The sequence below is a fragment of the Phyllopteryx taeniolatus genome, chromosome 11, assembly GCF_024500385.1.
Source record: "Phyllopteryx taeniolatus isolate TA_2022b chromosome 11, UOR_Ptae_1.2, whole genome shotgun sequence".
Taxonomy (NCBI): domain Eukaryota; kingdom Metazoa; phylum Chordata; class Actinopteri; order Syngnathiformes; family Syngnathidae; genus Phyllopteryx; species Phyllopteryx taeniolatus.
In genome coordinates this window covers 21,745,327-21,772,295 of record NC_084512.1, presented here as the reverse complement: position 1 = coordinate 21,772,295, position 26,969 = coordinate 21,745,327, and the positions used below count along the sequence as shown (strand labels likewise).

The 26,969-nt window shown below is 42.3% G+C and overlaps 1 protein-coding gene across 3 annotated transcripts in view; it reads left to right on the top strand.

Annotated features, from left to right (window-relative positions):
- The window catches only part of LOC133485372 (protein FAM53B-like), a 36,936-nt gene that overhangs the window by 2,675 nt on the left and 7,292 nt on the right, over positions 1-26,969 (top strand). Inside the window, exons 2-4 of one of the 3 annotated variants that reach the window (XM_061788948.1) lie at positions 14,020-14,265; positions 16,839-16,893; positions 20,267-21,096. In XM_061788948.1, the coding sequence (XP_061644932.1) occupies positions 14,185-14,265; positions 16,839-16,893; positions 20,267-21,096 (966 nt within the window). In that variant the 5' untranslated portion in view covers positions 14,020-14,184. Of the gene's footprint in view, positions 1-14,019; positions 14,266-16,838; positions 16,894-20,266; positions 21,097-26,969 lie in introns of those variants that run through there. The other 2 variants (XM_061788946.1, XM_061788947.1) reach the window with 2 other exon arrangements.

The following is a 26,969-nucleotide window of genomic DNA, read 5'->3' as shown; positions in this document are numbered from 1 at the left end:
TGCTTTGAGATTTTTGGAAATGCATTTTCAAGGTTCAAAAAGTGATTGAATACATTTCATGCTTTGTTTTTAAGTTGAAACCACACAATGTATCTATTTTAATGTGCTGTAGTACAGTTGATATTGTGTAATTTTCCAGGACTGATGATGGTTTAGTAAACCATCACAAAAGTGCTTGAAATTGACGGTGTGGTTAACCCTTGGACAGTGGAATATTTCCTCCGAAGTCGAACATGGTCAAAAAACAAAAACAAAAAGCAATACAACATACACAATTAGATTTTTTCCCATTGAAATAATATAATCTGTTTCAGTGTCATAAAAACCTTAACTGTACAGGCAATGTTTCAAGTAACATTTTAAGTTGGCCTCTAACGTAACATGAAACCTACCTTTGTGGCTAGCCAATTGGTGGCTAACTAGCTAGTGGCTAGCGGCTAACATTTGCAGTTGACCACACTGTCCGCACTTAGCATTCATAACTGTCGTACAATGTAAAAAATACAGCTGTATGATCAAATGAAAGAATAATAATAATACTCCCCTTTGGTGTAACAGGAAGTTAAGGCGAGGCAAGTCAACTTTTTGCATTTGGTTTTACATTCCTTACTGTCGTACAAGTGTAAAAATATGTAGCATCAATGGAGTATGCACCCTTCACGCTGACAACCCGTGGGGGGGGATTGCTGTCTGTGCCTATGAGGTGAGTCTCTTCAAGTATCAGCTCCCTTTGCGCAGAAAATAACATTTCCAGTCCTTTTGTCATCATCACATTTGTCGCTTTTGCCATTATTTATTTATTTATTTATTTAATTTTATTTTTTGTCGGTTAAAAGCCATAACAAAACTAAAAGTACTCACTCTTTGATGATATGTGATTGAGGCATATCATTAAGTGGAATCAACTTTTTTTTTACATACTTGTGTAGTATATAAAAAAATAAAAAATCAATTGTGTACTCACCGCCAAATCTGACAATGTTTGGAAGGTGAGTCTCTTCACATAAAGACGAAACACAGCTCGCAATGTGGGAAAAATTCCGTTGTTTCCAGTTTCTGTAAGCATGTTAATCCTTTTAAAATGGGCCTCAAGGGGCCGATATATATATACAAAACTTTTGGTTAAAGTGACCTATAACCTGTACAACTTAATAAAAATATACAGTATATTTTCAAGACTAAAAATAAACAACTGAGATAATGTGCTTGCACGTGTGCAGCCACTCTAATGCAGTATTTTACATTATAAAAATCTCACTGTATACCACCAAACTACAATATCACAAAAAGTATGAATACTGAAATAGTGATGATCCTGTCTCAATTTACTTAACTCAGTGTTGGGCGTGTTTAATTGAACAGAAAGCTGATATATTCACAGAAAGCCATGCCTTATTCTGTTGTATGAAAGGCAACATTTGGATACACAGGTTTAGTGTACCTTCTGCCATCAAATGGAAGAGCATTTAATAGTTCTGCCTTTCACTATATGTCACTGGCATAGCTAGATGAACAAATATATATTTGTAATGAATTAATAATGATTTTCAGACAAATCAAGTGAAATTGGAATTGCCACTCTTATAACTGGGAATGTAGCTGTGTTCAGAATTAACCAATCACAAACTCATGGTAAAGCACACACCTGCAACCATTTAAATATAGTTCAGATGTTCTTGTCATGTTTTATGGTCATGGTTCAGTTCCCATTCTGTACAGTAGGGAACAAAATGCAAAAATCCCTTATCGTTTATGTAAACAGGAGTAGAGATAATGACATTTAAAATGAAACAGCCATGACATCTGCAAGCTGTACTGTGTTTGATTACAGACTCGTCGCGATGCTTGTGACGTGGTTAGCGTGAGGCAGTTACACTTCTTATCCAGTGGGGGCCGGTCAATAGGGGGCGCCAGGGTACCGCCCCCCTACTGCTGACTCACATTGAAAAGGACAAAAGGGAATGCAGTGAAAGAAAGAAAATAAGATACACTTGTGATATGCAGGGTGGGGCCATGTATAATAAGCAAGATATTGCCGAGGTCAGGTGTCGGATTCCAGCGCCCGAGCCAATTAATGTTAAACGGCAGCCGAGTCGGCCTACGACATTTCCGGCCATGTTATCCTGCCAGTTGTCTACAGAGTCACCGAAGAGCTTATGAAGGCGGCTGTTCACATCATTGCAGGTGTGTTGATGGCTGTACATCTACAGTATATGTCTGTCTGTCTGTCTGTCTGTCTGTCTATCTATCTATCTATCTATCTATCTATCTATCTATCTATCTATCTATCTATCTATCTATCTATCTATCTATCTATCTATCTATTCATTCATTTTCTGAGCCGCTTATCCTCACTAGGGTCGCGGGAGTGCTAGAGCCTATCCCAGCTATCTTCGGGCAGGAGGCGGGGTACACCCTGAACTCACATTCACACCTAAGGGCAATTTAGAGTCTTCAATCAACCAACCACGCATGTTTTTGGGATGTGGGAGGAAACCGGAGTGCCGGAGAAAACCCACGCAGGCACGGGGAGAACATGCAACCCCGGTCCTCAGAACTGTGAGGAAGACGCTCTAACCAGTCGGCCACCGTGCCGCTACTCTAGAATCGTACTCGCTAATAATGAAAGATCAAAAGATTTATTTTTAATTTATTTATAGCCCCCGGTGAAAACTCCACCAGCCACCACTGTTCTTATCTTTTAGCTAATATGATCTGTGTAAGAACCCTTATGCTCTGTGAGCTGTCTTTTGCTATGACTTTAATGATGGTTTCACTGGAGTTTACTGTATGTGAGTGCAAACAAGAAAGCGACACAAACCACACTGGGTGCAGGTTATCACGTTATGTGTCAAGTTGTGTGTGCGTGTGTGTGCGTGCGTGTGCGCTCTCAAGTTTGCTGAGCCTTTGTGCGTCATTCTGTCGGGGAGGCAGCTGCGTGCTAAGCGAGGCGCTGTGTGTACAACGCACTCAATTCACACACACACACTGACGCTCAATCTGAGCCCACCACCATCACCACCCTTCTCCCTTTTTGTCTTTCTGTGTCGTCTGAGTCTGACTATTTTCCTGTTTTTCACGGCGTGTGTCATTTAGTTTTCTGTTCCCCTCACACTGATGCTCTTTCATGCCTGTGCTGGCCTGAGGCGAAGTGACCAGAGAAGAGTTTGTCAGCCGTGTCTTGCATGCATTTGTATGTGTGTGCGTGTCCTCACGCTATTCTCCATTTCAGAAGCGTTCTTCTTCCTCTGTGACCTGCAGTCATAACTACAAACAGTGAAACTCAAACCTGTGCGGCTGCAGGGACATTGGAAACAAACACCGCCCTCCAGGGTCTTTTCCTTGTGTTTGTTCCAGTTGTGGTGTGTATATGCCCTCCTCGTTACCGTGATAGATTTGTGAGTCTGATGTCTCGATGCCCAGCTGGCCTGAAAAGAGAAAAGAAAAAAGGCATTCTCACGTAGACCGAGAGAAGTGCTGTTCCTAACCCTTGTCCGCAAAAATACTCTCCAAGATGAAAAGCATTCTGGGGATGCAGTAGTAATGCACAATGTCACTGTGTTGCGTTTGCCATGCATCTTAAAACTAAAAACGGGTAAAAAAAACAACAAAAAACAGGCCATTTTGACAGTTTGCTGACATGAAAGTTGGATTTTAGGAGCCTGAAAATGCAAACACTTGAATTCTGTCTGAAAGGGGAAGTACAGGTGGTACTCCGTTTACGATATTCCCGACATACGAGGTTTTGAGGTTACAAAGAAAGAATACGTCATCAAGCGGCACAAGAAGGCATGCTCAGTTACAGGTGTACTTCTTGTTTTTCATGCAAATATTTACTATTATGACTTTACTGATTTTTTTGCTTCAGTTCAATGGCCATTGTCCTGCTCCCAGTCTATTACAGACATAGAGACGCACACCAAGAAGAGTTTCACAACTGACTCATTTTTTTGCAAAGAATAAAGAATATATACCTGTGATTATTGTTATATTGTCTGTCTCCATGTGTTGATCAACTGTTTGTGTTCAATTATCCATTGCTTAAAGGGTTATTACACCGTGATACCAATGCTATTCGTGAACGTCGCGTGGAAGCGAAGAGTTCAGAACATTCTGATTTTGGAAAATTATTTTTAAAACATGAATTTCTCAATTATTATTTGTTTGCCATACGCAGTCAAGCAAATTTAGATAGTTGGTGGTGTGTTTTTTTCTAGACAAAGTGCCACCGCCAGCTTTTGGCCTTGCATGCACACGGCAGCATTTTGAGCCCTTTTAGCTGGTCCCTGTGAACGGGGGATAGTTTTTCTTTTTACAACTTCCATTCTTTACTAAGTCGTTGTTGTGTAAGTAGTGATAGGGTGTGTGCATAAAACAGGTGCAGGTGAGGTAATGTGTTCTCCTAGCTGCATCGTTTCAGTTGATTGTCCTAATTTACTTATTAGCTATCACGAGGCAGAATGGTGTGTTTGTGTATACAACACTGGCGCTCGCTTGAGCAGCCTTTCCAAATTAAAAAAACTCCATTGTGAGGCACACAGACTAATTGCACTTGTTGAACATTTAGAACCTGTTCTCCACTGGTTATGCAATTTGTTTTGTGTGCTGCCTGCACCTATACAGTTGACGTCAAACAGCTTTTTCCCTCAAAGAAAGCAGACATTTAATGTGCAAGATTCCTCACTTGACGCAGGCCCAGACTGGAGAGAAAGAGTCCAGACTTGACGATACTGCTTTGAATGACGGGCCGGTGGTGGACATGTGTCGGTCCAATGTGGCTCTCCGTGGTTTGGTTGGGATTTGCATGTTGGTAGGTTTTCCATGCACCTGCAGGTGTTTTGCAAACAACGTTTGCAACTGCTGAGCTCATCAAAAAGGAGATCAAATCAGTAAATCAGAGATGAACACAATGCAGGATTAGAGAGGTAGTGTTTAAATTGCAAATACATTTAATACCATTTTATTTTTCCCACAACCAGCAACACAACCTTATCACTTCGGACAATCTTGAGCTCAAGTCTGTCTTTAAAGGACCCCATTTGAAAATGACCAAAATGAGCCGATATTGCTGCTTCAAAACAAAATGGCCGACTTCCTGTTTCTTTTCGGGCATGGGTTCTTGAGTCTTTTGTCCATTTATATACACTCCTACCAAATTTCATGTTTCTAAGTGAAACTTGTTTCGAAGGCTGAATTTTCAAAATGATTCCAGGCGATGCTGGTCAAATAATTTTTGGGTGGTCATGCTTGTGTGCAATAATCTGTCTTCATGCAATGGCGCAAACTAAAAATCTTCACAATTTAGCGTCGCCCGATTTTCTATTACATGTGGACAAAAATTCTAGGACATGTCTGTCTTTGAAAGACCCCCTGGAAATGCTCAAAATTATGGTAAAATGGCAGCTTTAAAACAAAATGGCTGACTTCCTGTGCCTTTTCAGGCATGTGTTCTTGAGACTTTTGGTGGGTCTACTTGTGATAGACACTCCTACTAAATGACACATTGCTAAGCGAAACTGGCTTTAGGGGGCTGACTTTTATAAAAGTCCTGGTGGTGCTACGGGAACTTGGTGAGTTTCTGAGTATTGTAAAGCCCTCAAAATGGTGATTTGTTTGACCTCAGAGCTTGAAAAAGAACACATCTGTCTTGTCCTTCTCACGATGCTGTGCAGTCAGTCGGAGGGTCCTTGGCCGAGCCCTCTCGCGAATGAATGAATGAATGGGGTGGTGGAATGCCGCTCATGGGGGTTTTCTTCCCCAAACACGTTCTCGCTTGACACAACCGTGACATACACGTCAGCTTATGTAGCTAACTACGAGATGATTTTGTTTGTTGCTTGTTGTTTGTCTACAGAACGCTGCAGGCATGTTGACACTTTCAGAGCTGTGAAATTGCAAGCGGCTGCTGGACTGCGTGTAAACGTACCCCTGACGGATTTAGGGGCTCTGGTTAGTGTGCACGCAACTGAACAGGCCCTCGCGGATAATGAAGGAAACCACAGGCAGGAAAGGCAAAGATTCATAGCGAGGAGGGGGTTTGTGTAATTAGCAAGGGGGTACCTGGTATATGGAGAGTCCAGGCATATGAGGGTCACTGCGGTCGGGGCAAAGGAGGCCCCTCGTACCTTCCCGCACTCAAAGTGAAACACCTGATCTCGTGCTTGTCAAGCACGTCAGGGCTTCGCTTTGAATAAGCTCTGCTTTGAGACAGGGGTCCTGACCCCCCGAATGCATTTCACACTGCATAGAGGGCCTTGTGTTGTGTTTGCAGCTTGCTGGTCCACCACTACCACTTGGTGAACCGCACTCGTTTTGTGTAGTAGTTTTCATTGTTGTTCTCTGTTTTGGGTTTGGTTGCCATAGCGAGTCCTCTTAAGTTTTACAGAAGTGCACACTATAGTGATGCTTACTGTAGTAATAGTTTTATCAAGTTTGATTTAGTTGGGTGGAAAACGTCTTTCCAAACTTAGTCTCCCATTTTGATGGTCATTTGTCAAGATAATGGTACCGTATATCAGTCAAAACGGCCTTTACATCATTATCAACCGGTTTCTGCAATTTTGCAGTGGTACCTTGACTTGTAAACATGTTTCATTCATTTCACGACCACGCTCGTAATTCAATTTATTGTATTATCAAATCAGTTTTCCCCGTTGAAATGAATTAAAATGCCTTTAATCTGTTCCAGCCCCACAAAACACACCACATTTTTAAAAAATGAACTGATTTTATAAATGTAATTACTGTTATATAAGGACAAGATGCAAGTCACAACAACAACAACTGTAGTTTTGGATGTGTGCCTTTAAGGGGCGTGGCCTAGTCAGTGGCAGCATGAGATGGAGTGGATGAGTGTGAGTATTGGTGTGAGTTGTGGCCTACTACAACTCCTTGCGAGTGTTATCATTTTATATATGTGTGTTTGACTCTCACGTTCAATAAACGGCTGAAAGTGTGACTGGCTCTCCTTGCCCACATTTGAGGGCATTATGGTACCTTAATTCCTCCATATTCTTTTCAATCCACTCGAGCAGAGGAGAGTCTGAAGCTCACTCCTAACTCAAATTTTGGCTCTCACCACAAAGCAAAAAATCAACCAAGCGATGGCTCGTAATTTGAATTTTTTTTAAGTTGGGGCACTTGTACGTCAAGGTACCACTGTAAGTTTGATGCTGCTCCCTTACATTCCTTATGATCATCCTCACTCTACTCAATTTAGGGCAATTGATGGTCATTTTGTGTGCCCTCCACTTTGGAATAATGGTGCTAATAGTTGTCACCTTCTCCCCAAACCTTTAACACATACCCAGTTGAGATCAGGAGTATTGTTCATTAATTGGTGCACACCTATCTGGCACATGGGCACTAGCCAAAACAGTGGGAGCCAGAAATACTAATTTCACTCAATAAAATGCATACCTTTTCTTATATTCTGTCTATTACCATGTATGTATGTTTTGGGAAATATTTTGGACACAACTGTTAGTATAATGCAGTGAAGTTAAGAAATTAACATGGGTGGATGAGACTTAGTTTTACAATCTTGAGTATAGTAAGTAGTCTTCCGGATGTGATTACCACAAAGGAAGCCGTATCCTTGCACAGCACAGGGAAGTGTTCCCATTTGTGTCACCTCTTTGTGCTCACTCAGCACTGAGAAGTACAGCTGGACTTTTTAAGGTTGATTTTTAAGCACGTCATTGATTAAGTGACAAGTAAAAATGATCCGGGCCTCATTGTTTGACCACTTGAGAAGATGGAGTAAGCGTTCCAGGGCCAATGTTCCCCCCGCCTGTGGATACTAAGGGTGATGGTCCGAGCCGTCAATGGTATGTCTTGACCTCTCTAGGAACCATCTTTATGACCTGCACCTCACGGCTTGTGAGTGGGGTGGCTGTGAGTTCATTCTGAATGGATGGTCCACCCTGCAGACTTTCAACTAAATAATGACTCCCACTTGCATGCCGACAAAAAGACCCACTTGTGCCCAAAACCATTCTTTTTGATGCTCTTATTTTGATTCCATGACAACAACTACCAGTGTGTTGCCATAGGAAACAATTAGACTGGTCTGCATATTTTATTCTGGGAACTCTGAAGTGAACATGTCTATATGTATACACGGGAAATACATAAACGACATTATGGGCGGTAACTGTCTAATGTATTGTGGTAAATGTAGCACATTCTGGTAACTGTTACATTCTGGTAAGTGTCGAGCACATTCCTGTAACTGTCTAGCACATTCCGGTAACAGCCGAGTAGATTCCTGTCACTGTGTAGCACATTACAGTGACGGTAACCCATTACAAAAAATAACACATTTGGTAACCTGAGGGCATTGAATGGATTCAATGCCCTCAGAATGAAATGACCTGGATGAATGAGAATATTCATAGGCAGTCTAACACATTCTGTAAAATGTCTAATACACTGCGGTATGTGTCAAGCACTTTCGGGTATCTGTCGAGCACATTCTAGTAAATGTCTAGCACATTCCAGTAACAAACCTATTCCGTTAATGGTCAAGCACATTACTGTAAATGTCCAACACAAACTGGAAACTATGTGTCGCACATTCCAGTAACTGTCTAAATCAAAAATTTGTATGATTTTAAAAGTAGTGATGTGCATCATAATGGATTCATTAATCATTCCATCAATTGTCATATTTTTCCCAAAAAGGTTGGTCATATTCAGAATTATATGTAAATTCTCTAAAGTGCTTTATTAGTCTATAATGGTGTACAGTATTTGTTTTGTCCACTGGCTAAAGCCACTGATCAAAGTCTTGACACCAGACGCGTTCAGCACAAGTATGCAGTAGGTCAAGCCTATTGTCGATGGACCCTCGTCAGAGAGCTTCAGGGGTCCCCAAATGGGCGTCTATTCATCTGCTTGCACAAATCAGAGTTCGGGCAAGGAGCCACATTATCTTAGCTGCCCTTTCCGGTGCCCACCCCAGTCACTGTCTATTATGAGCCAAGAGCCGCTTGTCTGCACTCTTTCCCGGCGTATACAAATCTGACTGGAATTACCACTCGATTTGAATAGGCCAAATTGAATCTGGAACTATCTAGTGCTAGATTTGTTCCCATTTAGCGATGAAACTTCCCGTCAGTTTAGCTCTAATCCGACATGATATAACACAGAGCAGCTCTGAGATCCTTTTACAAAGCCAGACAAGAAATGTAGTGTGATGTTACTTGATTTAGTTGGTAATACAGGTTATAGTAAGCTTACATGGAAGTGAATGAACAGTGTGAAATGAATGGTTACAACAGCCATTGTTTATCTCTTTTGAAACATGCGGTTGGGTTACTTAGAAATCTGACTTTTAAGCGTTGCACTCATGGCTTGGCTTGTCTGGGAACTGTATTTCTTTACGACTTGACAGATCAAATGAGAGCATTTGTTAAACCACAGACCTCAGCCAAAGCCAAACACTAATGCCAAATAGTGGTTTCTACGCCTCTCCCCTCGTACGGCCGAGTACTACCCATCCATCCATCCATTTTCTGAGCCGCTTCTCCTCACTAGGGTCACGGGCGTGCTGCAGCCTATCCCAGCTATCATCGGGCAGGAGGCGGGGTAGACCCTGAACTGGTTGCCAGCCAATCGCAGGGAACATATAAACAAACAACCATTCGCACTTACAGTCACACCTACGGGCAATTTAGAGTCTCCAATTAATGCATGTTTTTGGGATGTGGGAGGAAACCGGAGTGGCCGGAGAAAACCCACGCAGGCACGGGGAGAACATGCAAACTCCACACAGGCGGGGCCGGGGATTGAACCGTGAGGCTGACGCTCTAACCAGTCGGCCACCGTGCCGCCAGGCCGAGTACTAAGAAAAGTTAATTTGCGCTGCAGTTATTTGGTGGAAAGTTGTGGTCGAGAATGTTTTACTCCAGTCCTGTAGGTGGCAGTTGTGTTTGTAACAGCGTGACTGACAGCAAGAAGAAGACGTTTGTTGAATTTCAGTGACTGAATGTCTGATTTAGATTTTTTTCTCTCTCCCAGTTTAATTAGTAGGGTTAAAATCTTTCATGGGCATTTGACAAAGCTTCCTTGATCAAATATGAGGGAGAAGTTAAAAGTTTATTTATTTATTTATTTAGACCTTCATAGAGTGGCTCTCTCACATGGACTTTCTATAAAAGTGTCAATTTAATTTTTAACAATCTTTTGGGTTTTGTCATACAAACGTCCAGAAAAGCCCCCTCTGACAGCTACTTCTGTTTGACCAAGTTTTGTATCCGCTTTGTCCATATTTGGCTAAGACGGCCCCTGTTCTCTGATTGGTTGCCTACTTGTGGGAGACCCACTTGTGAGAAAAGGAAGGCGGCGATCTTTCCTAGATGTAGATAAGGTCAAGAAATTCAAATGACCTGATTTCAGTCCTCTCGGCAGAAAAACGCCTGGAACTTAGGAATGTTTACTGAGGCACCATAGAAACAATATTACATCAAAATACTAGAAAAAGTTGGTTTGGCAAAATATGTCCCCTTTAATGATGAATGAATTCATTAATTTCTATCGTTTGAATATAATGTTTCAATATATTTTTATCATGGTAAGGAAAGCCATACTCGCATTGGTACAGCCCGTACGAGAGGGGAGGAGGTTACCGATTTTAGCACTTTAGGCCAACTTTGTGACTCACTTAGTATGGGTAGTAAGGTAGCTTTACGCTGTGTGGTAAATCTAGATGAGATTGAAAAGTCAGTGCGATCAGTAGCGAAGGAGAGGAGAGTGTCATTGAGAAGCTGATATGATCCGTCGACACTAGAGTACGGGCTCACGACACTTCTTTCACTATCTGGCTCTGGTTTCTCCATTATGGCGAACCGCTTCATTAAGTAAGCATGGCTCGGGGCTTCTGATTCGTACCGTGCCCTCTCCCATGACCCCCTGCTTGCCAGTCACACACACGCACGCACACAGACACACACACACACACACACGGCACGTCCAGTCGCACAAAAGCCACTCGTTGGCCTCGCCCATTACTCGTCAGTCAGTCCTAATCAGCCAAAGTAATCATACACCGATCAACAAGAACATTCCTGTTCTTTACTCCCTACAAAAAGGCTAGCACGGTCTTTCTTATCCTGCGCAAGTTGTGCTCCACTGACTTTCCGGGGATAAATAAGGCTAATGGGAGTCTAACTCGTGCTGGTGACTGTACAATAGACTCTAGCACGTTCCGGTAACTGTCTAGCACGTCTAGTTACTGTCTAGCACAGAGGTCACTAACTGGATTCAGACCCAGAAGCAGTCGCATATGGACCCACACCTATAGCTAAAAAAAGAAAGGCTATGATTCGAGCCGGTAAATGTCTAACACGTTCAGTTAGCTCTCTAACGTGTTCTTGTAAATGTCTAGCACTCTCCGGTTACTTTCTAGGACACTCCGGTCACTGTATAATACATTCCGGTAACTGTCTTACACATTGTGGTAGCTGTCTAACACATTCGGGTAAATGTCTTACGCATTCCGGTAAATTTCTAGCACACTCTGGTAACTGCGTAGCAGCTGTGTCCAGTCACACAATAGCGATAACCCTGCACGTAAGCACCCCGTTCTCCAACTCTTGCACTAAAAACCACTCGTTGGCCTCGCCCATTACTCAATGTCAGTCCTAATTAGCCTAAGTAATCGCACACCGATCAACAAGAACATTCCCATTCTTTACTCCAAACAAGAAGCCTAACACGGCCCTTCTATTCCTGTGAGAGGCCCAGTTGTGCTCCACTGACTTTCCGGGATAAATGGAGCTAATGGGAATCATATGCCAGGAGTTGGTTTAGGCCTTGCCAAATTAAAACATCTTGAGTGTAGTCATGGGTTTGCTGTAGATGATGGAAAGTAACACAAGCTGGTATGAAATCTGTGTGTGGACTACCCACGAGCGCCTAGGCATGTTATAATAGTGCGGCGACCTCCACTTAACATGTATGCATGTTACACGGGCAAGCCTGCAAAAGCCATTAGCCTGCTGTGTGTCGCTTCCCGAAAGCAGTTGATTGGAGCGCTGCCAAGCGTGCTCTCGAATTGGACGTTGGGCGGTCAGCTAACGAGGGAGGGAAGCACCGGTCCGAGGTCAACGCAGCTATTCCTGACATGGCGAAAGGATGAAAGAAGTATACCTGAAAGTGTTTCTTTCATTGAATTCATTTGTAAAATTTTCGTCGCGGTTAGCCGGAAGGAGAGCCGTACTGGCCGGTAATGTCGGACGCTGGGTTCCCCCCCACCCCCGATATCTGGAACAATCAATTAGCGATTTAGTGATTTCCCTAACGAAATACGGACATCCCGTAACATTTGGCAGCTCTGTTGTTATTGTTGTCAACCAGATCGGACTACTTTCCCTAATTCAAAGCATGTAGCAAAATTTCACACATTTTACCGTTTTCTTTAAGGATGCCTTGCAACTGAAATGATGTGTGTCACTATAAGTGTTAGTCGTTTTCTCGTCCACACTCCTTATACATTATTGTCAATTAGACCTTTCCCCATTCAAAGCATGCACACCTTATGCCATATCGCTACTAAAATGCAGTGAAATATGTGTTGCTGTTCTCTTCTATGTAATAAAATGTTATTTTTGCGTAGCTTTGCAATTTTAGGCTAATTTATGGAACATAGACGTCCATTCTAAATATATACTTAAAACATTATGTGGGAAATTCAACCTGTATTCATTTAACCAAGTCAAATGAATGAACGAAATACAGTAAAATAACTGAATGGCACATAATGTCCCATCTCTTAAGGGATCACTCCTTTTACTGCCACTACCATCTGCATGCAGGCACAATGTGTGCATGAAACAACCGCACTTCCATATAAACTCTTTCTACCACATCTTTAGCCACGCCGCCATAACCCACGATTAGCCAAATGATTCTGCCATGTTTGCTTCTCCCCATGTTTTGGCTGAGGAAGCAGTTTAAGTGTACGTCAGCTTTTATCTTAAGAAACTACTCATTTGGCTCCTAAAAACAGGGTTTTAATGAATGGAAAAATCTGGAAGCATGTTGTGGAAAAGGATGAAGCACTTGTGGCTGTAGGCATCGTCAAAACATCACATGATGTTAGAAGATTAGCATTCATAGCTGCAGTAGTAGACCTCCAGGGGGACTAGAAGAATCCATGCCAGCCCCCTAGTAAAACACTTTTTTCTCTTCCTTGACTTTGTCACCTGTCCACATGACAACATATAGTACACTGTGTGTTTTACTGCCAGAGTTGACATGCAATCGGGCTTCCCATTGCTTTGGAAATAAAAGCAAAGCTCCTTCATAAAATCTCATGAAACTACCCAGCCTGTTATGTAAAAAAACATTGCTAGTCAAATAGCAGACAACATGGAGCGCTTGATTATTCAGCTGCTTTAGTAACATGCTAACTTTGATTAATTCTGCCAAGTAGGAAATGTCTTTGTTTGTTTGTACGCGTTAGAAAACTTAAACCAATGTCCGCCAAGGAAAAGAGACATTAAAATTGTGTGTGTTTTGTGTGTCTTGAGCGAGGTTCATTTGTTTATAATGACAACTACTGCCACCCTCTAGACTGGAGTGGAACAGCATTGAGCACAACTTTAAAAAAATGGACGACTTTTTACTTATGTGTACTGGTTTTCCATTGGTGAAACTAAGTACAGGGGGTCTTCGGTTTACAAAGGTCACAACATTTGAGGTTTCGAGGTCATGTATGGCAATGAACTAGTCGGTCAGCGTTGTAAGAAGGCCAAACGGTGTGATATTGCGCCATTCTCGAATGGTGTCAAGACTTGTATCATGTTTTCGAAAATGGAATTGCTCAAATCTGCAGTGTGTTCTCTATATATTATCCCATGTGCCAGCATTGCAGTGGAAGTGTTTTTCTTCCAGTACACAATACTTGCATAGCGATGACATAACACTCCATCCTAAACATAGTAGAGATTAGAGACATCCAAAAATCATAAAAGGCTGTCAGCATTTAGGTGTTTGTCTTTTCTCTCCTGACAGAGAGTGTCTCAAGTGCCAGGGGTGTCCTACCTGCTCTTCGGCTTAGATGGGAGGTGCCAGCTAACTGACTGTCCACCTCGGACACTCCCCCAAGATGGCTGCCTGTGGCCTCCTCCTCCTTCTCTTCCTTCGCCCGATGAGACTTGTGCTGAGTGCTGCGTTACCATGGTGATCATTTTCTCCAAAAGTCTGGAAAAGAAGAAGGGTGTCAATGATGTAAGGCCCAAGACCAGCGAACGACGGCCGGTAAGATACAAGAGTCAGAGCATTTTGCTTCGCTCTCTGCGACACAACCTCCATCGGGAAGTAAGAAGACGTTCAAAACTCCAGCATTTGTTATGAAAGTTAGATCCGCAAAACAATAGACTATTTTTCATCATAGTAAACTTGCTTTGTGTTTTTTTTTTGTTTATTCTTGTTGTTGTTGTGGGAATGATAAGCTCAGTGTGAGTCTGTACATTTTTGACACATTTTCTCTTTTGTCCCTCGTGCGCAAAAAGAAGCCGCCACCCTGTTACAACTTAGTGAACTGTGTAAGCGAGAGATAGCGCACAAGACAGGCGTGTGCAGGCAGACCTTCCTCTATCGCTACGAAACCTGTAATACTGGACTTACACTAGTTAATAGCACCAAAAATAAAATAACGTGAATGTGAATCGTTATTTGTCTATATGTTATATTAAATAATATAATACTGATTAAATAAATACATCTAATAATATTCATTACGATCAGCTTTTTAGGGCTGTCACTAGCCTATCGTTATCGTGTATATACCTGTATTATGTCGGGTACTCGAGTAAATGCCGCCCTGCCCCCCAATTAAAAAAAATATATTTTTTTTTTAACTACTAACATGTATTTTATTCCCATTTATGAGGACTTGACTTGTATCCTTAAACTGCATATGTTGGTACTGAGTGTATGCTATAAACTACAGAATTTGAGGGAAAAGCAACCCTTGCTAAACGGTTAGCATTCACGATTAGCTTTAGTACACGAGCGATTACCATTTTAGGTAAAAAAAAAAACACTAACTACTATGCAGCGCACTTATACATCATGTTATATGTACATTAAACATCTAATAGTATCTTAAAAATCACTTACAGACACTCCTCTGGAGTTTTTGGCAATGCATTTCCACTGGCCCAATTGTGCGTGCGTCTGCAACAAATGTCCGTGTGGTAAACATCGACAGTGGCCAAATGGTTCCGGGCGGCGCAAATATGCTTTTATTATTACTTTTTATTGCCTCGAGGCAGAAATTTTTGCGCTGACCAATTTTTGTGGTTTACCGTATTTTCACGACCATAAGTCTTAGTAAAGCTGTGTTCGCTATCTGTCATCCATCGCTCCCACGCCGCTCGCAACTTCACTTTGAACCCCCTGTTTACACCGATGTCCAGCAGTTGGAGTTCCTTCGTCAGGCCCCCGGAATCATGGCAAACTCCGAGTTATTGCACTCAGTCGAATGGTGACTGTAGAGACGCTTCTCCCGTCCGTTCTTTGCTCATTAATCCATTGCTCGAGTTGGTCTTCCAACTCGGGCCACCTCGCCCTGTTTCCGCGGAAACTCAGCTTCGTCTTCTTGACTTGGCGAAGCTCGTTTTCCTGCTTCCTCCACTTGCAAACCATGGATTTGTTGATCTTGAATTCTCTCGCAGCTGCTCGATTCCCATGTTCCTCCGCGTAACTGATAGCGTGCAGTTTCGTAAGCGTGTCTCTTCGTAGGTGCCATTTTCAGGGGTCCTTAGCCAAACTGATGTTGTTTTGCACAATGCACATACTATATACCTACTGGGGGCGTGCCTTTAGCGTCCTCCTTCACGCGCACCCTTCCCCCTTTAACGTCTGCATGTTCTCAGTCACGTCCGCCTTTCCTCTATATAAGCAGCGTGTCGGCAGGAAATGCTCCCAGTCAGTCAAGCGGAGCGCTCATCAAAGTCACACAACAACATTTTCAGATTTTGGAACTCGGTGCACACATAAGGCGCGCCGCATTATAAGGCGCCCTGTCCATTTTGTAAAAAATGTAAGACTTTTAAGTGTGCCTTATGGTCGTGAAAATACGCTACTTAGCCGAGTTAGCCAAATTGTTTTCAGAGCCCGAATCATCTTAATTACAAACACTGTTGTGATGTTTTTTGCAGCGCGGTGGTTAGCTGGTTTTGCAATCACGATGTGGTTGATGGGACGTAAACATGTATTCATTGTGCTTATGAAAGGAGCTACAAGGAGGAGCGAGTGCCTGAGTATGTTTTCTCCACGTACTCCAGCTTCCTCCCACATCCCAAAAACATGCAAGTTAGGTTCATTGAAGACTCAATATTGTCCATGGGTGTGAATGTGAGTGGGAATGGTTGTTTGTCCATATGTGCCCCTAGATCAGATGGTGACCAGTCCAGAGTCTACCTCGCCCCAAAATCTGCTAGAATAGGCTGCAGCTCACCCATGACCGAATAAGGCCAAGCGCTATAGAAAATGTATGTTTTATTATCATTAGCGTGTGACAAGAATATGGCCCGGCCACACTGATTTTATGGTACGATATAACATTTCCGTGGCAACTATAGCTGTGTGGCTTGTGTCACAGTTTAACAGGCCACCGGCTTGGAATGCAGCGTAAAATTATCTATTCAAATCCACTGTAATGCTATACAATTTCCTATTAAATTCACAAGTACTTTACAATTGACTGTCACTCTTCAAGATAATAACGTAGTACTGTATACACACAGGGATTAAATGAATATATGCATATTGTGTTATGCAATTGCATATTTTGATTTCTCTGAATATTTATGGCCTCTTTTCAGCGTGAGCTCCACACCATGAGCAGAGGGACGACCCTCTTCTCTTGTGGAACTGCTGGTGAGTTCTCTTGTTTGTATAATTTTTTTTTAGCCAGCACGGTGACCAACTGGTTAGCAGATCTACCTCACAGTTCTGGGAATCGGGGTTCGAATCCCGGCCCACCTGTGTGGAGTTTGCATGTTCTCCCCGTGCCTGGGTGGGTTTTCTCCGGGCACTCCGGTTTCCTCCCTCATCCCAAAAACATGCGTGGTGGGTTGATTGAAGACTCTAAATTGCCCGTAGGTGTGAATGTGAGTGCGAATGGTTTGTTGTTGACCAGTTCAGGGTGTAGCCCGCCTCCCGCTCGATGATAGCTGGGAGAGGCTCCAGGAGCCCGCAACCCTAGTGAGGATAAGCGGTAAAGAAAATGGATGGATGGATGGATGTCTTCATGTCTTGGAAGTTGCACAAAACTTCAGATTTTGAACGGAGAGGTCAGAAAATACATGCAACAGCATCAACGGATTAACTCTGAGCATATGGCTTTTTCTTGGGCTAGAAGAGAAACAAGCAGACTCACATTCAAAGACTGCAACATCCCTCTCATGTGTTATCAGAGTTGATGTGGACTGTTTACTGTGTAAAACTTCTTTTTACACTTGTATGGCATTTTGGAACGTTTTAAAAACTGACAGTTAAAAATGTTTAAATTTTACAGACGGGGTTTCTAGAATGTTACAATTTTACTTAGAGGGTGTCTGGACTCACATTCGCATCAGGACATGTTTCCAGAATTAAGGTGGCGTCTTGTTTTATGTTGTTTTGCTGGGGTCAACTTTTTTTTACCCATGTATGATCAAGAATGCGTTTTAAAAATGAGATGCATTAATAACCTTTGCACTAGCTCTTAAAATTAAGACTGAATATGTTAAATATCAACAGCGGTTACTTTTCTGACAGTTAATAATGTTACAGTATTACTTACAGGGTGTCTTGACTCACATTATAAGACTGCGTAGCAGTTTATCAGAATTAAGGTAGATTATTTTTACGTTTTATAATGGTTAACTTATTTTTAAACTTGTATGAAAGTCAGCAATGTTGAAATTCTGTATTACTTATGGGGTGTCTGTGGATTTCCCAAAATGAAGGCTTATTATCCTTAAAAATAAACCTAAACAGAATCTTTAAATCCACAGTTCAAAAGTCTTAAAAAAATGCAAAATGTCTTTAAAAAAATAACTGTTAAAAATTTTGTAAACGTCTATTTAAATTTATTATTATTTTTAATATTATCATTATAATATGCAGCCTATATCATCAAGGCCTATTGGTCATATTTAGTGAAGTGGCCTGAAAAAAGGTCATTAAAAGTCTCACATTTGGCTTCCTTAAACCTGCTAATGAATACCCAGCCATTCAGTGCTTTTTCTCAACAGTTTCTATTATTTCCTGTGGGAAAAATATAGTTTTCAACGCTGTTTCAAGCATCCCAGAACAGATCGTGTTCCACCTCAGAGGTTCCACTGTATTTGGCTTTCACTTCCTCTTCCGAGTTTCTCGTGATCGGCATGCACCTGCCTCCACATTACATTGCGCATTACTTTCACGAGAGGTTAAAGAGAATACACTTCTGTTAAAGAACAAAAAACAAACAAAAATTCCCATTGTTCTCTTCTTCTTTTCAGATGTTGACATTTAGAGGAGTGTGGTGAGGGCTTTTGGTTGCGTGCCTCGCTCATTCAGGCGTCACAAGACACTTTTGAAGTTGCCTTTTTTGTTGAGTTGTTTTCATGACATTCCTGTCAGGTCATTGCTGCATTTCAATTGTCTGCCAAAAAGAAGCCATTTACATGCCACTGTTGGAGAACATGATCCAAAATGGACAGGATTAGGGTGAAAAAAGGTATCTTGTTTGGCTTCGTAACTAAAACCAGCTTGACACTATAGACGGTGGTTTTCAAACTTTTTACACATACCACGTCAAGAAATCTTTACTTTTCCAAATACCACCAGCATGTCCAACAAAAAAAATCCAGTAGCATAGTAGGCTAGGTGCTAGTGTTCATCAAAAATGAGACAAAGTAACATTATCCACAGTTTGAACATCAACACTGCGCTTAAATATAGGGAAAAAAAAATGTACTTAAATAATGAATTCAATTAAAATGTATTGCACATACAATTAAAACAAAAATTGTACCGAAATAAAAGTTTCAAAACACACAGCTCTTCAAATTTAAATACAAATGTATTGTACCATAAAGTTAAATACAATTGAACTGTACTAAGGCAGTGATTCTTCCACATACCACTAAAAGGGAGCCTGTGTACTTTGTAAAGCACTACAATAGACCATAAATCATTCCACTCACTGAACCGTGTCGGCCGAAATGCTTGTTTAGTAAGTGTGACGTGTGGTACTCACTGATTCTTATCATGAATAGCTTTCTGGGATCAGAGGTCTTGTGAGTTCAGATAACTATTGTTATTATAGGACAATTCTTGAATAATTTCATTAAACATTGTTGCTTTTGGGCTATATTAAAACCTTGTATCTCAAGACCATCAGAAACATTTCTTTCTTTGCAATGAGAGCCATTTATTCTCATCTCGAGCTTCTTTCCGGGAGGCCAGTGGTTTGTTATGGATTCCCTCCTGTCTGACTGTATACAGGATGCTAGCTGCTTAATTGCTTTTAGTCTGTGGTAAAGAAGGAGGAGTCATGCTTTGATTCACTGGAGACCTGTGCAAGGTGTACCCTGCCTCTTGCCCAAAGTCAACTGGGATAGGCTACAGCTCACTTGTGACCCTAAAGAGTACAAATGCTATTGAAAATGGATGGATGGAAAGATGTGGTTTCACATAATGAAGGATTTGTATTAGCTACAGAGTGCGCTTTAAAGCTCATTGATGAGTTGATCATTTTTGACAGATAAACTGATTCAAAACGGTCCTTATGGCCATTTGTTTACAAGACCATTGTGTTTTTGAAGCCTAAAAATTCTGTCAAATAATCAACAATGAGTTGATTTCGCAAGGGAAAATAAAGTCCAGTACCTGGTTGCAACCAGCGGTGGCGCTGTTGATCCAGTCGCAACTAGTTTGCCGTCGAACTAAGTCCAGCATAGTCCAGTAAGGTCGACATCCATGCAGACCTGCGCTATGGTACAACTGCTCTGAAGATAAACAAATCTACTCAATAAAACAAGCATGGAAACAGGAGTACAGAATCTTCCATGCACCCGTCGTCTTGTATGAATATGATATTTTCTGACACCAGTCCTGGAACTTTTATGGCATAGCAAGAGTTTCTTGCTTCATCACCAACTCGTGACCTGGCATTGCATACTACAGTGTGTTTAGTCATTTCTGCATACTTTTGTCAAGTTTTCCCTTGGCTGTTGTGGTGTAAACATATCCTTAGAGTTTATGTTTGTCATGTTTGCAGAGGCAGACAGATGGCTGAACCCAGGGCGAAGCTTCCAGTCAGGTGCCAGTCTGGAGAGCCTGTGGGATGCGATGCCCGAGCCGGGTGCTCGCCCCTGGGCCAAGGAGTTGGGCCCCGCCACGGCCATCACCAGCCTGATCAGAGATCTCAGCCTGGGCGATGCCGCCTTAACCAAAGCCCACCCCTCTGCCCCCGCCACCACCACCTGTCAAGCTCCCACAGCGCCCCCCAGCAAACGCCAGTGTCGCTCTTTGTCCTTCTCCGACGAATTTGGCGGCTTTCGTTCGTCGTGGCGGCCTCAGGGCTCTAGAGTGTGGACGGCAGTGGAGAAGCGAAGGTGCTACAGCGGGGGGAGTGTCCGCGCCGGCGGGGGGCTCTCTGGTGTTCACTGCCCCGGCATGCAGCGCAGCTCCAGCTTCAGTTTTCCTTCTTGCACCAGCATCCCCACAGACGGGCCTTTGGACCTGCCCTTCTTCAACCAGCGACTGCCTGCCCACCCTCACTTCACTGCCTCTCCTGTGTCCCCCACCTCTCCTTCCTCGAAAGCCCCTCAGTCCTTCAGTGGCCACTTCCTGCGACCTCTCTCCCTCTCCCACGAGCAGATCAGCCTGCCCGAACTCCAGAGGGAAGAGGCTTCGGAGGACAGTTCTCCGGATTCCACCCCGGAACTGGGGCGGAGGTCTGGCCAGAGGGGTGACGGTAAGGCGTGCCTGTCTCGGAGCAGGTCGCAGCCCTGCGTGTTGAACGACAAAAAGATCGGGATGAAGCGGCGTAGACCCGAGGACGCACAGGAGCAGAGGCCCTCTCTGGACCTGGCAAAGATGACTCAGGTGAGCTGGAATTGGCCGACATGCACAGACAAAAACGCGCACAGGCAAACATTTGCCAAGGTCTCATGTTGAAACTATTTAAGCACCAGGCTGGATTTACACTACATTGTTTAAGTGACAGGGTCAAGGTTCGGATCTGCATGTTCTCCCTGTGTTTGCCTAGGCTTTCTGCGGGTACTCTGGCTTCCTGTGAAATCCCAAAATATGCATGTTAAGTTTACTGAAGTCACTAAATCAGGCATGTCCAATTTTTTTCCACTAGGGCCACATACAGAAAAATGGAAGGAGTAGCTGCTAAAATCAATTCAATATGTTCTAGGTCAGCATGTGCTCAGCAGCTAAACATATTTAAAGAAAAGAAAAGAAAAAATTCAAATTGGTGTTATCAGTAACAAAACGTAACAAAAAAGAATGACGTTGTTATTGTGACTTTTGGCTTGTCCCATCAGAGGTCGCGAGAGTGAGTAACTCTCACCATTTGTTCGGCAGTTTGTTATTTATTTATTTTTTTAAAATCTGGGATTGGAACTGGCAGTTACTGGGTTTTGAGGTACTGACTGGGACCAGAACTCACGCTGTCTATATGGAAGGCAACAGCGTGCACCACTATACAACTCGGTGCTGTTAGAATGAGTGTGTTATCTAAATTTAAAAAAAATTGCGTGATAACTTGTAAAGTGATGTAAAGTGACACAGGTTTCTATGATGAATAAGGTGAATAAGGCTCAGGTGTTGCCCGCATATTATTGGACATAACATTTTGGCGACAAAGACGGAACTTTCACGTTCCTCGCCGCTGGTCCCGAGGTACCGCTGGTATGAACCTTAAGACTAGTGGTGCTCAGAATAACCGAAGCTAGTGAGGCTAACCGGCTTATTTTCGAACTCTCGGAACAGCGCAGAGGTAAGAAGACTGTGGCCTTGTTTATTTCGGTACTCCACAGAGCATTTTAGTCCGCCGACGGTAGCAGACGTAGGAGTTGAAAGTCCTCTGTAAATTGACCGATTGCAAGAAGGAGATGCCAAAAAGACGTGATTAGCGATTCTTCAACTTCAAACATTAAACGCCGATGCGTAGTAAAGTCGACGAATGTGTTCAACTCCCTAGCCTAGCGTTTTCTGAGCCTGGGTGGTGGTGGGGTGAGAGTGGGTTGCCTTGCTCATGGGCACCTTGACAATAGACAGAATGCAGACTAGCATTAAAAAAAATCTGATACATTCACTAAATTCATTCGGTCTAATCAGGCTGAATTTTCACAGCAAATCTTTCCAACTAAACGAACTGAGGTCTTGTTTGTCTGAAGGAGGGAGTGGTGTTTAGTCACGAAACATGCCTCATGTTCAGTCATGCTGCCTAACGCCACACTCAAAAAGAACCAGGCTGAATCGAGTCTGTTGGGTAAATCCAAAAGGTTTGGCCCCCTCAACGTCCATATGCTTCTTCACCGCGACGACCCACCCTCTTGCTTGTCATTTCCTGCACCGATCTGGCTTTTATCACAGAGCTACAGCGGCGCCCCCCCAAAAAGAAGTGATTATGCACAGAAAGTCATGACAAGACCCAACATATGTTAGGTTTGGCCTCAGAAATCAGTGATTATAAACGAGCACTCGCTACACAAATGGAGGCGTACAAGTCTTTTAATGGTATGCACTCTTTGATGCAGAGATGTACATCTGAAACAACATCCTTGTCAACTGTTGAAAGACGCTATATACCATTAAGGAAGTCGCTGTGGGGCAGACAGCCAAAGAGATTGTACAATATAGCAGGCAGCTTGTAACGTAATTCATTCGTATATCAAATCGACGACAGTGGTGCCTTGAGATACAAGTGACTGGACTTATGAGTTTTTCAAGATGCGATCCGTCTTTAGGCGAATGTTTTGCTGTTTGGTGCCAGTGAAGTCAACTCACGTCACATACGCAGCACTGAGAGAACAATTAGTCAAAGAGGCTTCATGATGTTTATAGCCACTCCCAGTTGAGGTTTGCTGTCAAACTACGCACAAAACAAAGCGAGTTAAACCTTCTGTATATAAAACAACCACATAACTTAGCCTCTGAGTGCGCTAGCTCAATGCTAATGGTAATTAGCATCCATGTTGCGATGCTATAACCCTTTAAGCAATGGACTGAATATAAACGGTGCAGCAACACATAGAAATACTGTATAACAATACTCAGTTATATTCTTTATCCTCTGTAAAGAACGACTAATATCAGTGCCATAATGATGAGGTGACAGGATAACCGTCTGTCTGTTTTATACTGCCTTCAGGTGGCCACGGCGGGCACACCAGAAAGAGCAGCACAATGGCCATTAAATTAATGCAGTGTGATTAAAAAAAAAAAAGTTTAATCCTGTGCGATTAAAAAGTGTGTGCTATTTTTCCTCATTAAAATACACATTACAACATTGTTTTCTAGTTTTTGTGGGAAGGCTGGAACGGATGAATGGCATTTCCATTCATTTCAATAAGAAAACGTGTTTTGAGTTATGAGCGTGGTCACAAAATGAATTAAACTCGTATCTCAAGGCATCACTCTACATTGAATAACCAGCTTCTCTGGTGAGTTTGATATAGTTGACTTAAATGTTTTATGTTTTGACATGTTATTAAATATTGATTCTGAGTGATAGTGGTGGTATCAAGAGGTAGATTGATTAAGTCCCCACTGAAGGCCCAGGTACTGAATGCATGGCCCACCAAAGGTAGCAGGGCAATCCCTAAAATTCGATGTTTTCAAGAAGTCCCTCTTACTGGAATACTGTCCGTTCTCTGGTCCGGTTATAGAAAGTGGCATCATCTTATTCCGACACCCTCCCTTTTCCTTTTTCCCAAAGATTTGTGTCACCCTAAGGACCGAGTTGGACGAACGGTGTTTCCTCTAATCGTGCCAGCTGCTAGGCGGGGAACAAGCCCATCCCCGACGACACATGCGGCCGTCACGTTGACGTTACCTCTGCTCGCAGGAATGCTCCTGCGTCACATACTAGGCCTGTGCTTTCATAGATGTCTCAGGGATTAACAGACGGACACGTTGGCTATGTTGACGTTTAAAAGGAGGCGGGTTAGGTTTCTGGCGTCAACTTTTTTTTTCTTTTTTACAAATATTTGTATTTGCATTTTGAGCATAAGCAAACTTAACAAGAGTCAGAATGGCTTTTTCAAGTGAACCATTTTTAACAATTAGCCCTTATCACCTGTTATGGAAAATACAACTCATCACTTTCTGGGTGAATAGTAGTTCTGTCTAAATACTCCTTGAAGGTCTGCAAGGTTTTGTCGAAACTTTGCAGAAAACCAAACCGCTACCAGAACCAGATACAGATAGTCTAATCTTTAACGGTTTGACATGAATTAAGTTCTGTCATGAGTGTAATGCAGTGATTCTCAAAAGTGTGGTACTAATACAGTACCACTAGTGTCATGTGGGCTCCCTCTTGTGGTACGTGAAAGAATCACATAATTAAATGGTCAAACTGTGCATGATGTTACAATGGTCCAAACGTTTTTCAATCCAGTACTGTACATTTGTTAAATACAGTTTAGTTATATTTAACTTTTAAGAACAACCCCAATTCCAATGAAGTTGGGACTTTGTGTTAAACATAGATAAAAACAGAATACAATGATTTGCAAATCATGTTCAACCTATATTTAATTGAATACACTACAAAGACAAGATATTTAATGTTCAAACTGATAAACTTTATTGTTTTTAGCAAATAATCATGAACTTGGAATTTTATGGCTGCAACACGTTCCAAAAAAGCTGGGACAGGGTCATGTTTACCACTGTGTTACATCACCTTTTCTTTGAACAACATTCAATAAGCGTTTGCGAACTGAGGACACTAATTGTTGAAGCTTTTTTGGTGGAATTCTTTCCCATTCTTGCTTGACGTACAGCTTCAGCTGTTCAACAGTCCGAGGTTTCCGTTGTCGTATTTTACATAATGCGCCACACATTTTCAATGGGAGACAGGTCTGGACTGGAGGCAGGCCTGTCTGGTACCCGCACTCTTTTACGACGAAGCCACGCTGTTGTAACACGTGCAGAATGTGGTTTGGCATTGTCTTGCTGAAATAAGCAGGGGCGCCCATGAAAAAGATGTTGATTGGATGGCAGCAAATGTTTCTCCAAAACCTGTATGTACCTTTCAGCATTAATGATGCCTTCACAGATGTGTAAGTTACCCATGCCATTGGCACTAACACAGCCCCATACCATCACAGATGCTGGCTTTTGAACTTTGCGTCCATAACAGTCCGGATGGTTCTTTTCCTCTTTGGCCCGGAGGACACGACGTCCACAATTTCCAAAAACAATTTGAAATGTGGACTCGTCGGACCACAGAACAATTTTCCACTTTGCATCAGTCCATCTTAGATGAGCTCGGGCCCAGAGAAGCCGGCGGCGTTTCTGGGTGTTGTTGATAAATGGCTTTTGCTTTGCATAGTAGAGTTTCAAGTTGCACTTACGGATGTAGCACCGAACTGTATTTACTGACATTGGTTTTCTGAAGTGTTCCTGAGCCCATGTGGTGATATCCTTTCAACATTGATGTCGGTTTTTGATGCAGTGCCGCCTGAGGGATCGAAGGTCACGGGCATTGTTGGTTCAGCACAGTTCTTAGCTGGTTAGGGTTTTGCGTCCCACAGTGTGTTTGACAGGACTTCAACATGTATTCATTGTGCCTTTGAAAGGAGCTACTTACCAATGTGTAGGTGTTAGAAGCTTCAATACTTCCATAAAAAAAAGTCATCATGGCACTAAAACAAACATGCCCCTGTTAATGTTGGTTTTCGGCCTTGCCCTTACATGCAGTTATTTCTCCAGATTCTCTGAAACTTTTGATGATATTCTGGACCGTAGATGATGAAATCCCTAAATTCCTTGCAATTGTACGTTGAGGAACATTGTCCTTAAACTGTTCGACTATTTTGTCACGCACTTGTTCACAAAGAGGTGAACCTCGCCCCATCTTTGCTTGTGAATGACTGAGCAATTCAGGGAAGCTCCTTTTCTACCCAATCATGGCACCCACCTGTTCCCAATTAGCCTGTTCACCTGTGGGATGTTCCAAACAGGTGTTTGATGAGCATTCCTCAACTTTCTCAGTCTTTTTTGCCACGTGTCCCAGCTTTTTTGGAATGTGTTGCAGCCATAAAATTCCAAGTTCATGATTCTTTGATTATCAGTTTGAACATTAAATATCTTGCCTTTGTAGTGTATTCAATTAAATATAGGTTGAACATGATTTGAAAATCATTGTATTCTGTTTTTATTTATGTTTAACACAACGTCCCAACTTCATTGGAATTGGGGTTGTACAATGCATTTGCATTTAATTTTTTAGAAGTGCTTCTTTTCAAGCATTTATTTAGGTGCATTTTTTTAAATAAAAAATTTATGTAGTGTTAGTTTAAAATTTGTAAAGTTACAGTGTCTTATATTAATAATTCAACATACTTACAATATTTGAATAATTATATTTCATTGTTTCTTGTTTTGGGGCCATCTTCCGCCGTTGCCCCCATCTTTTTGTCAGTTTTTCAACAGGGAGCTCAGCATGCGGGCGGACTTTGACTCGGGGGACATGAACAGCGGCCCAAGACTTTCCAAAGATTTACAATACATTGACGTTCCCTTGTAGATTAACAAGGCACCCATTTTACTACCAACCTATCTGATAGGAGTTTTAATTTTAATTTTTTTTTACCACCTCTGTACACCGTCACGAACTTGTTCTGGATTTTATAGGTGTGTTGATGTAAACTGGCTTGCTACAAAGGCGTAATAAGGGTACACTGTGGGAAAGAAATAATCCATCCATCCATTTTCTGAGCCGCTTCTCCTCACTA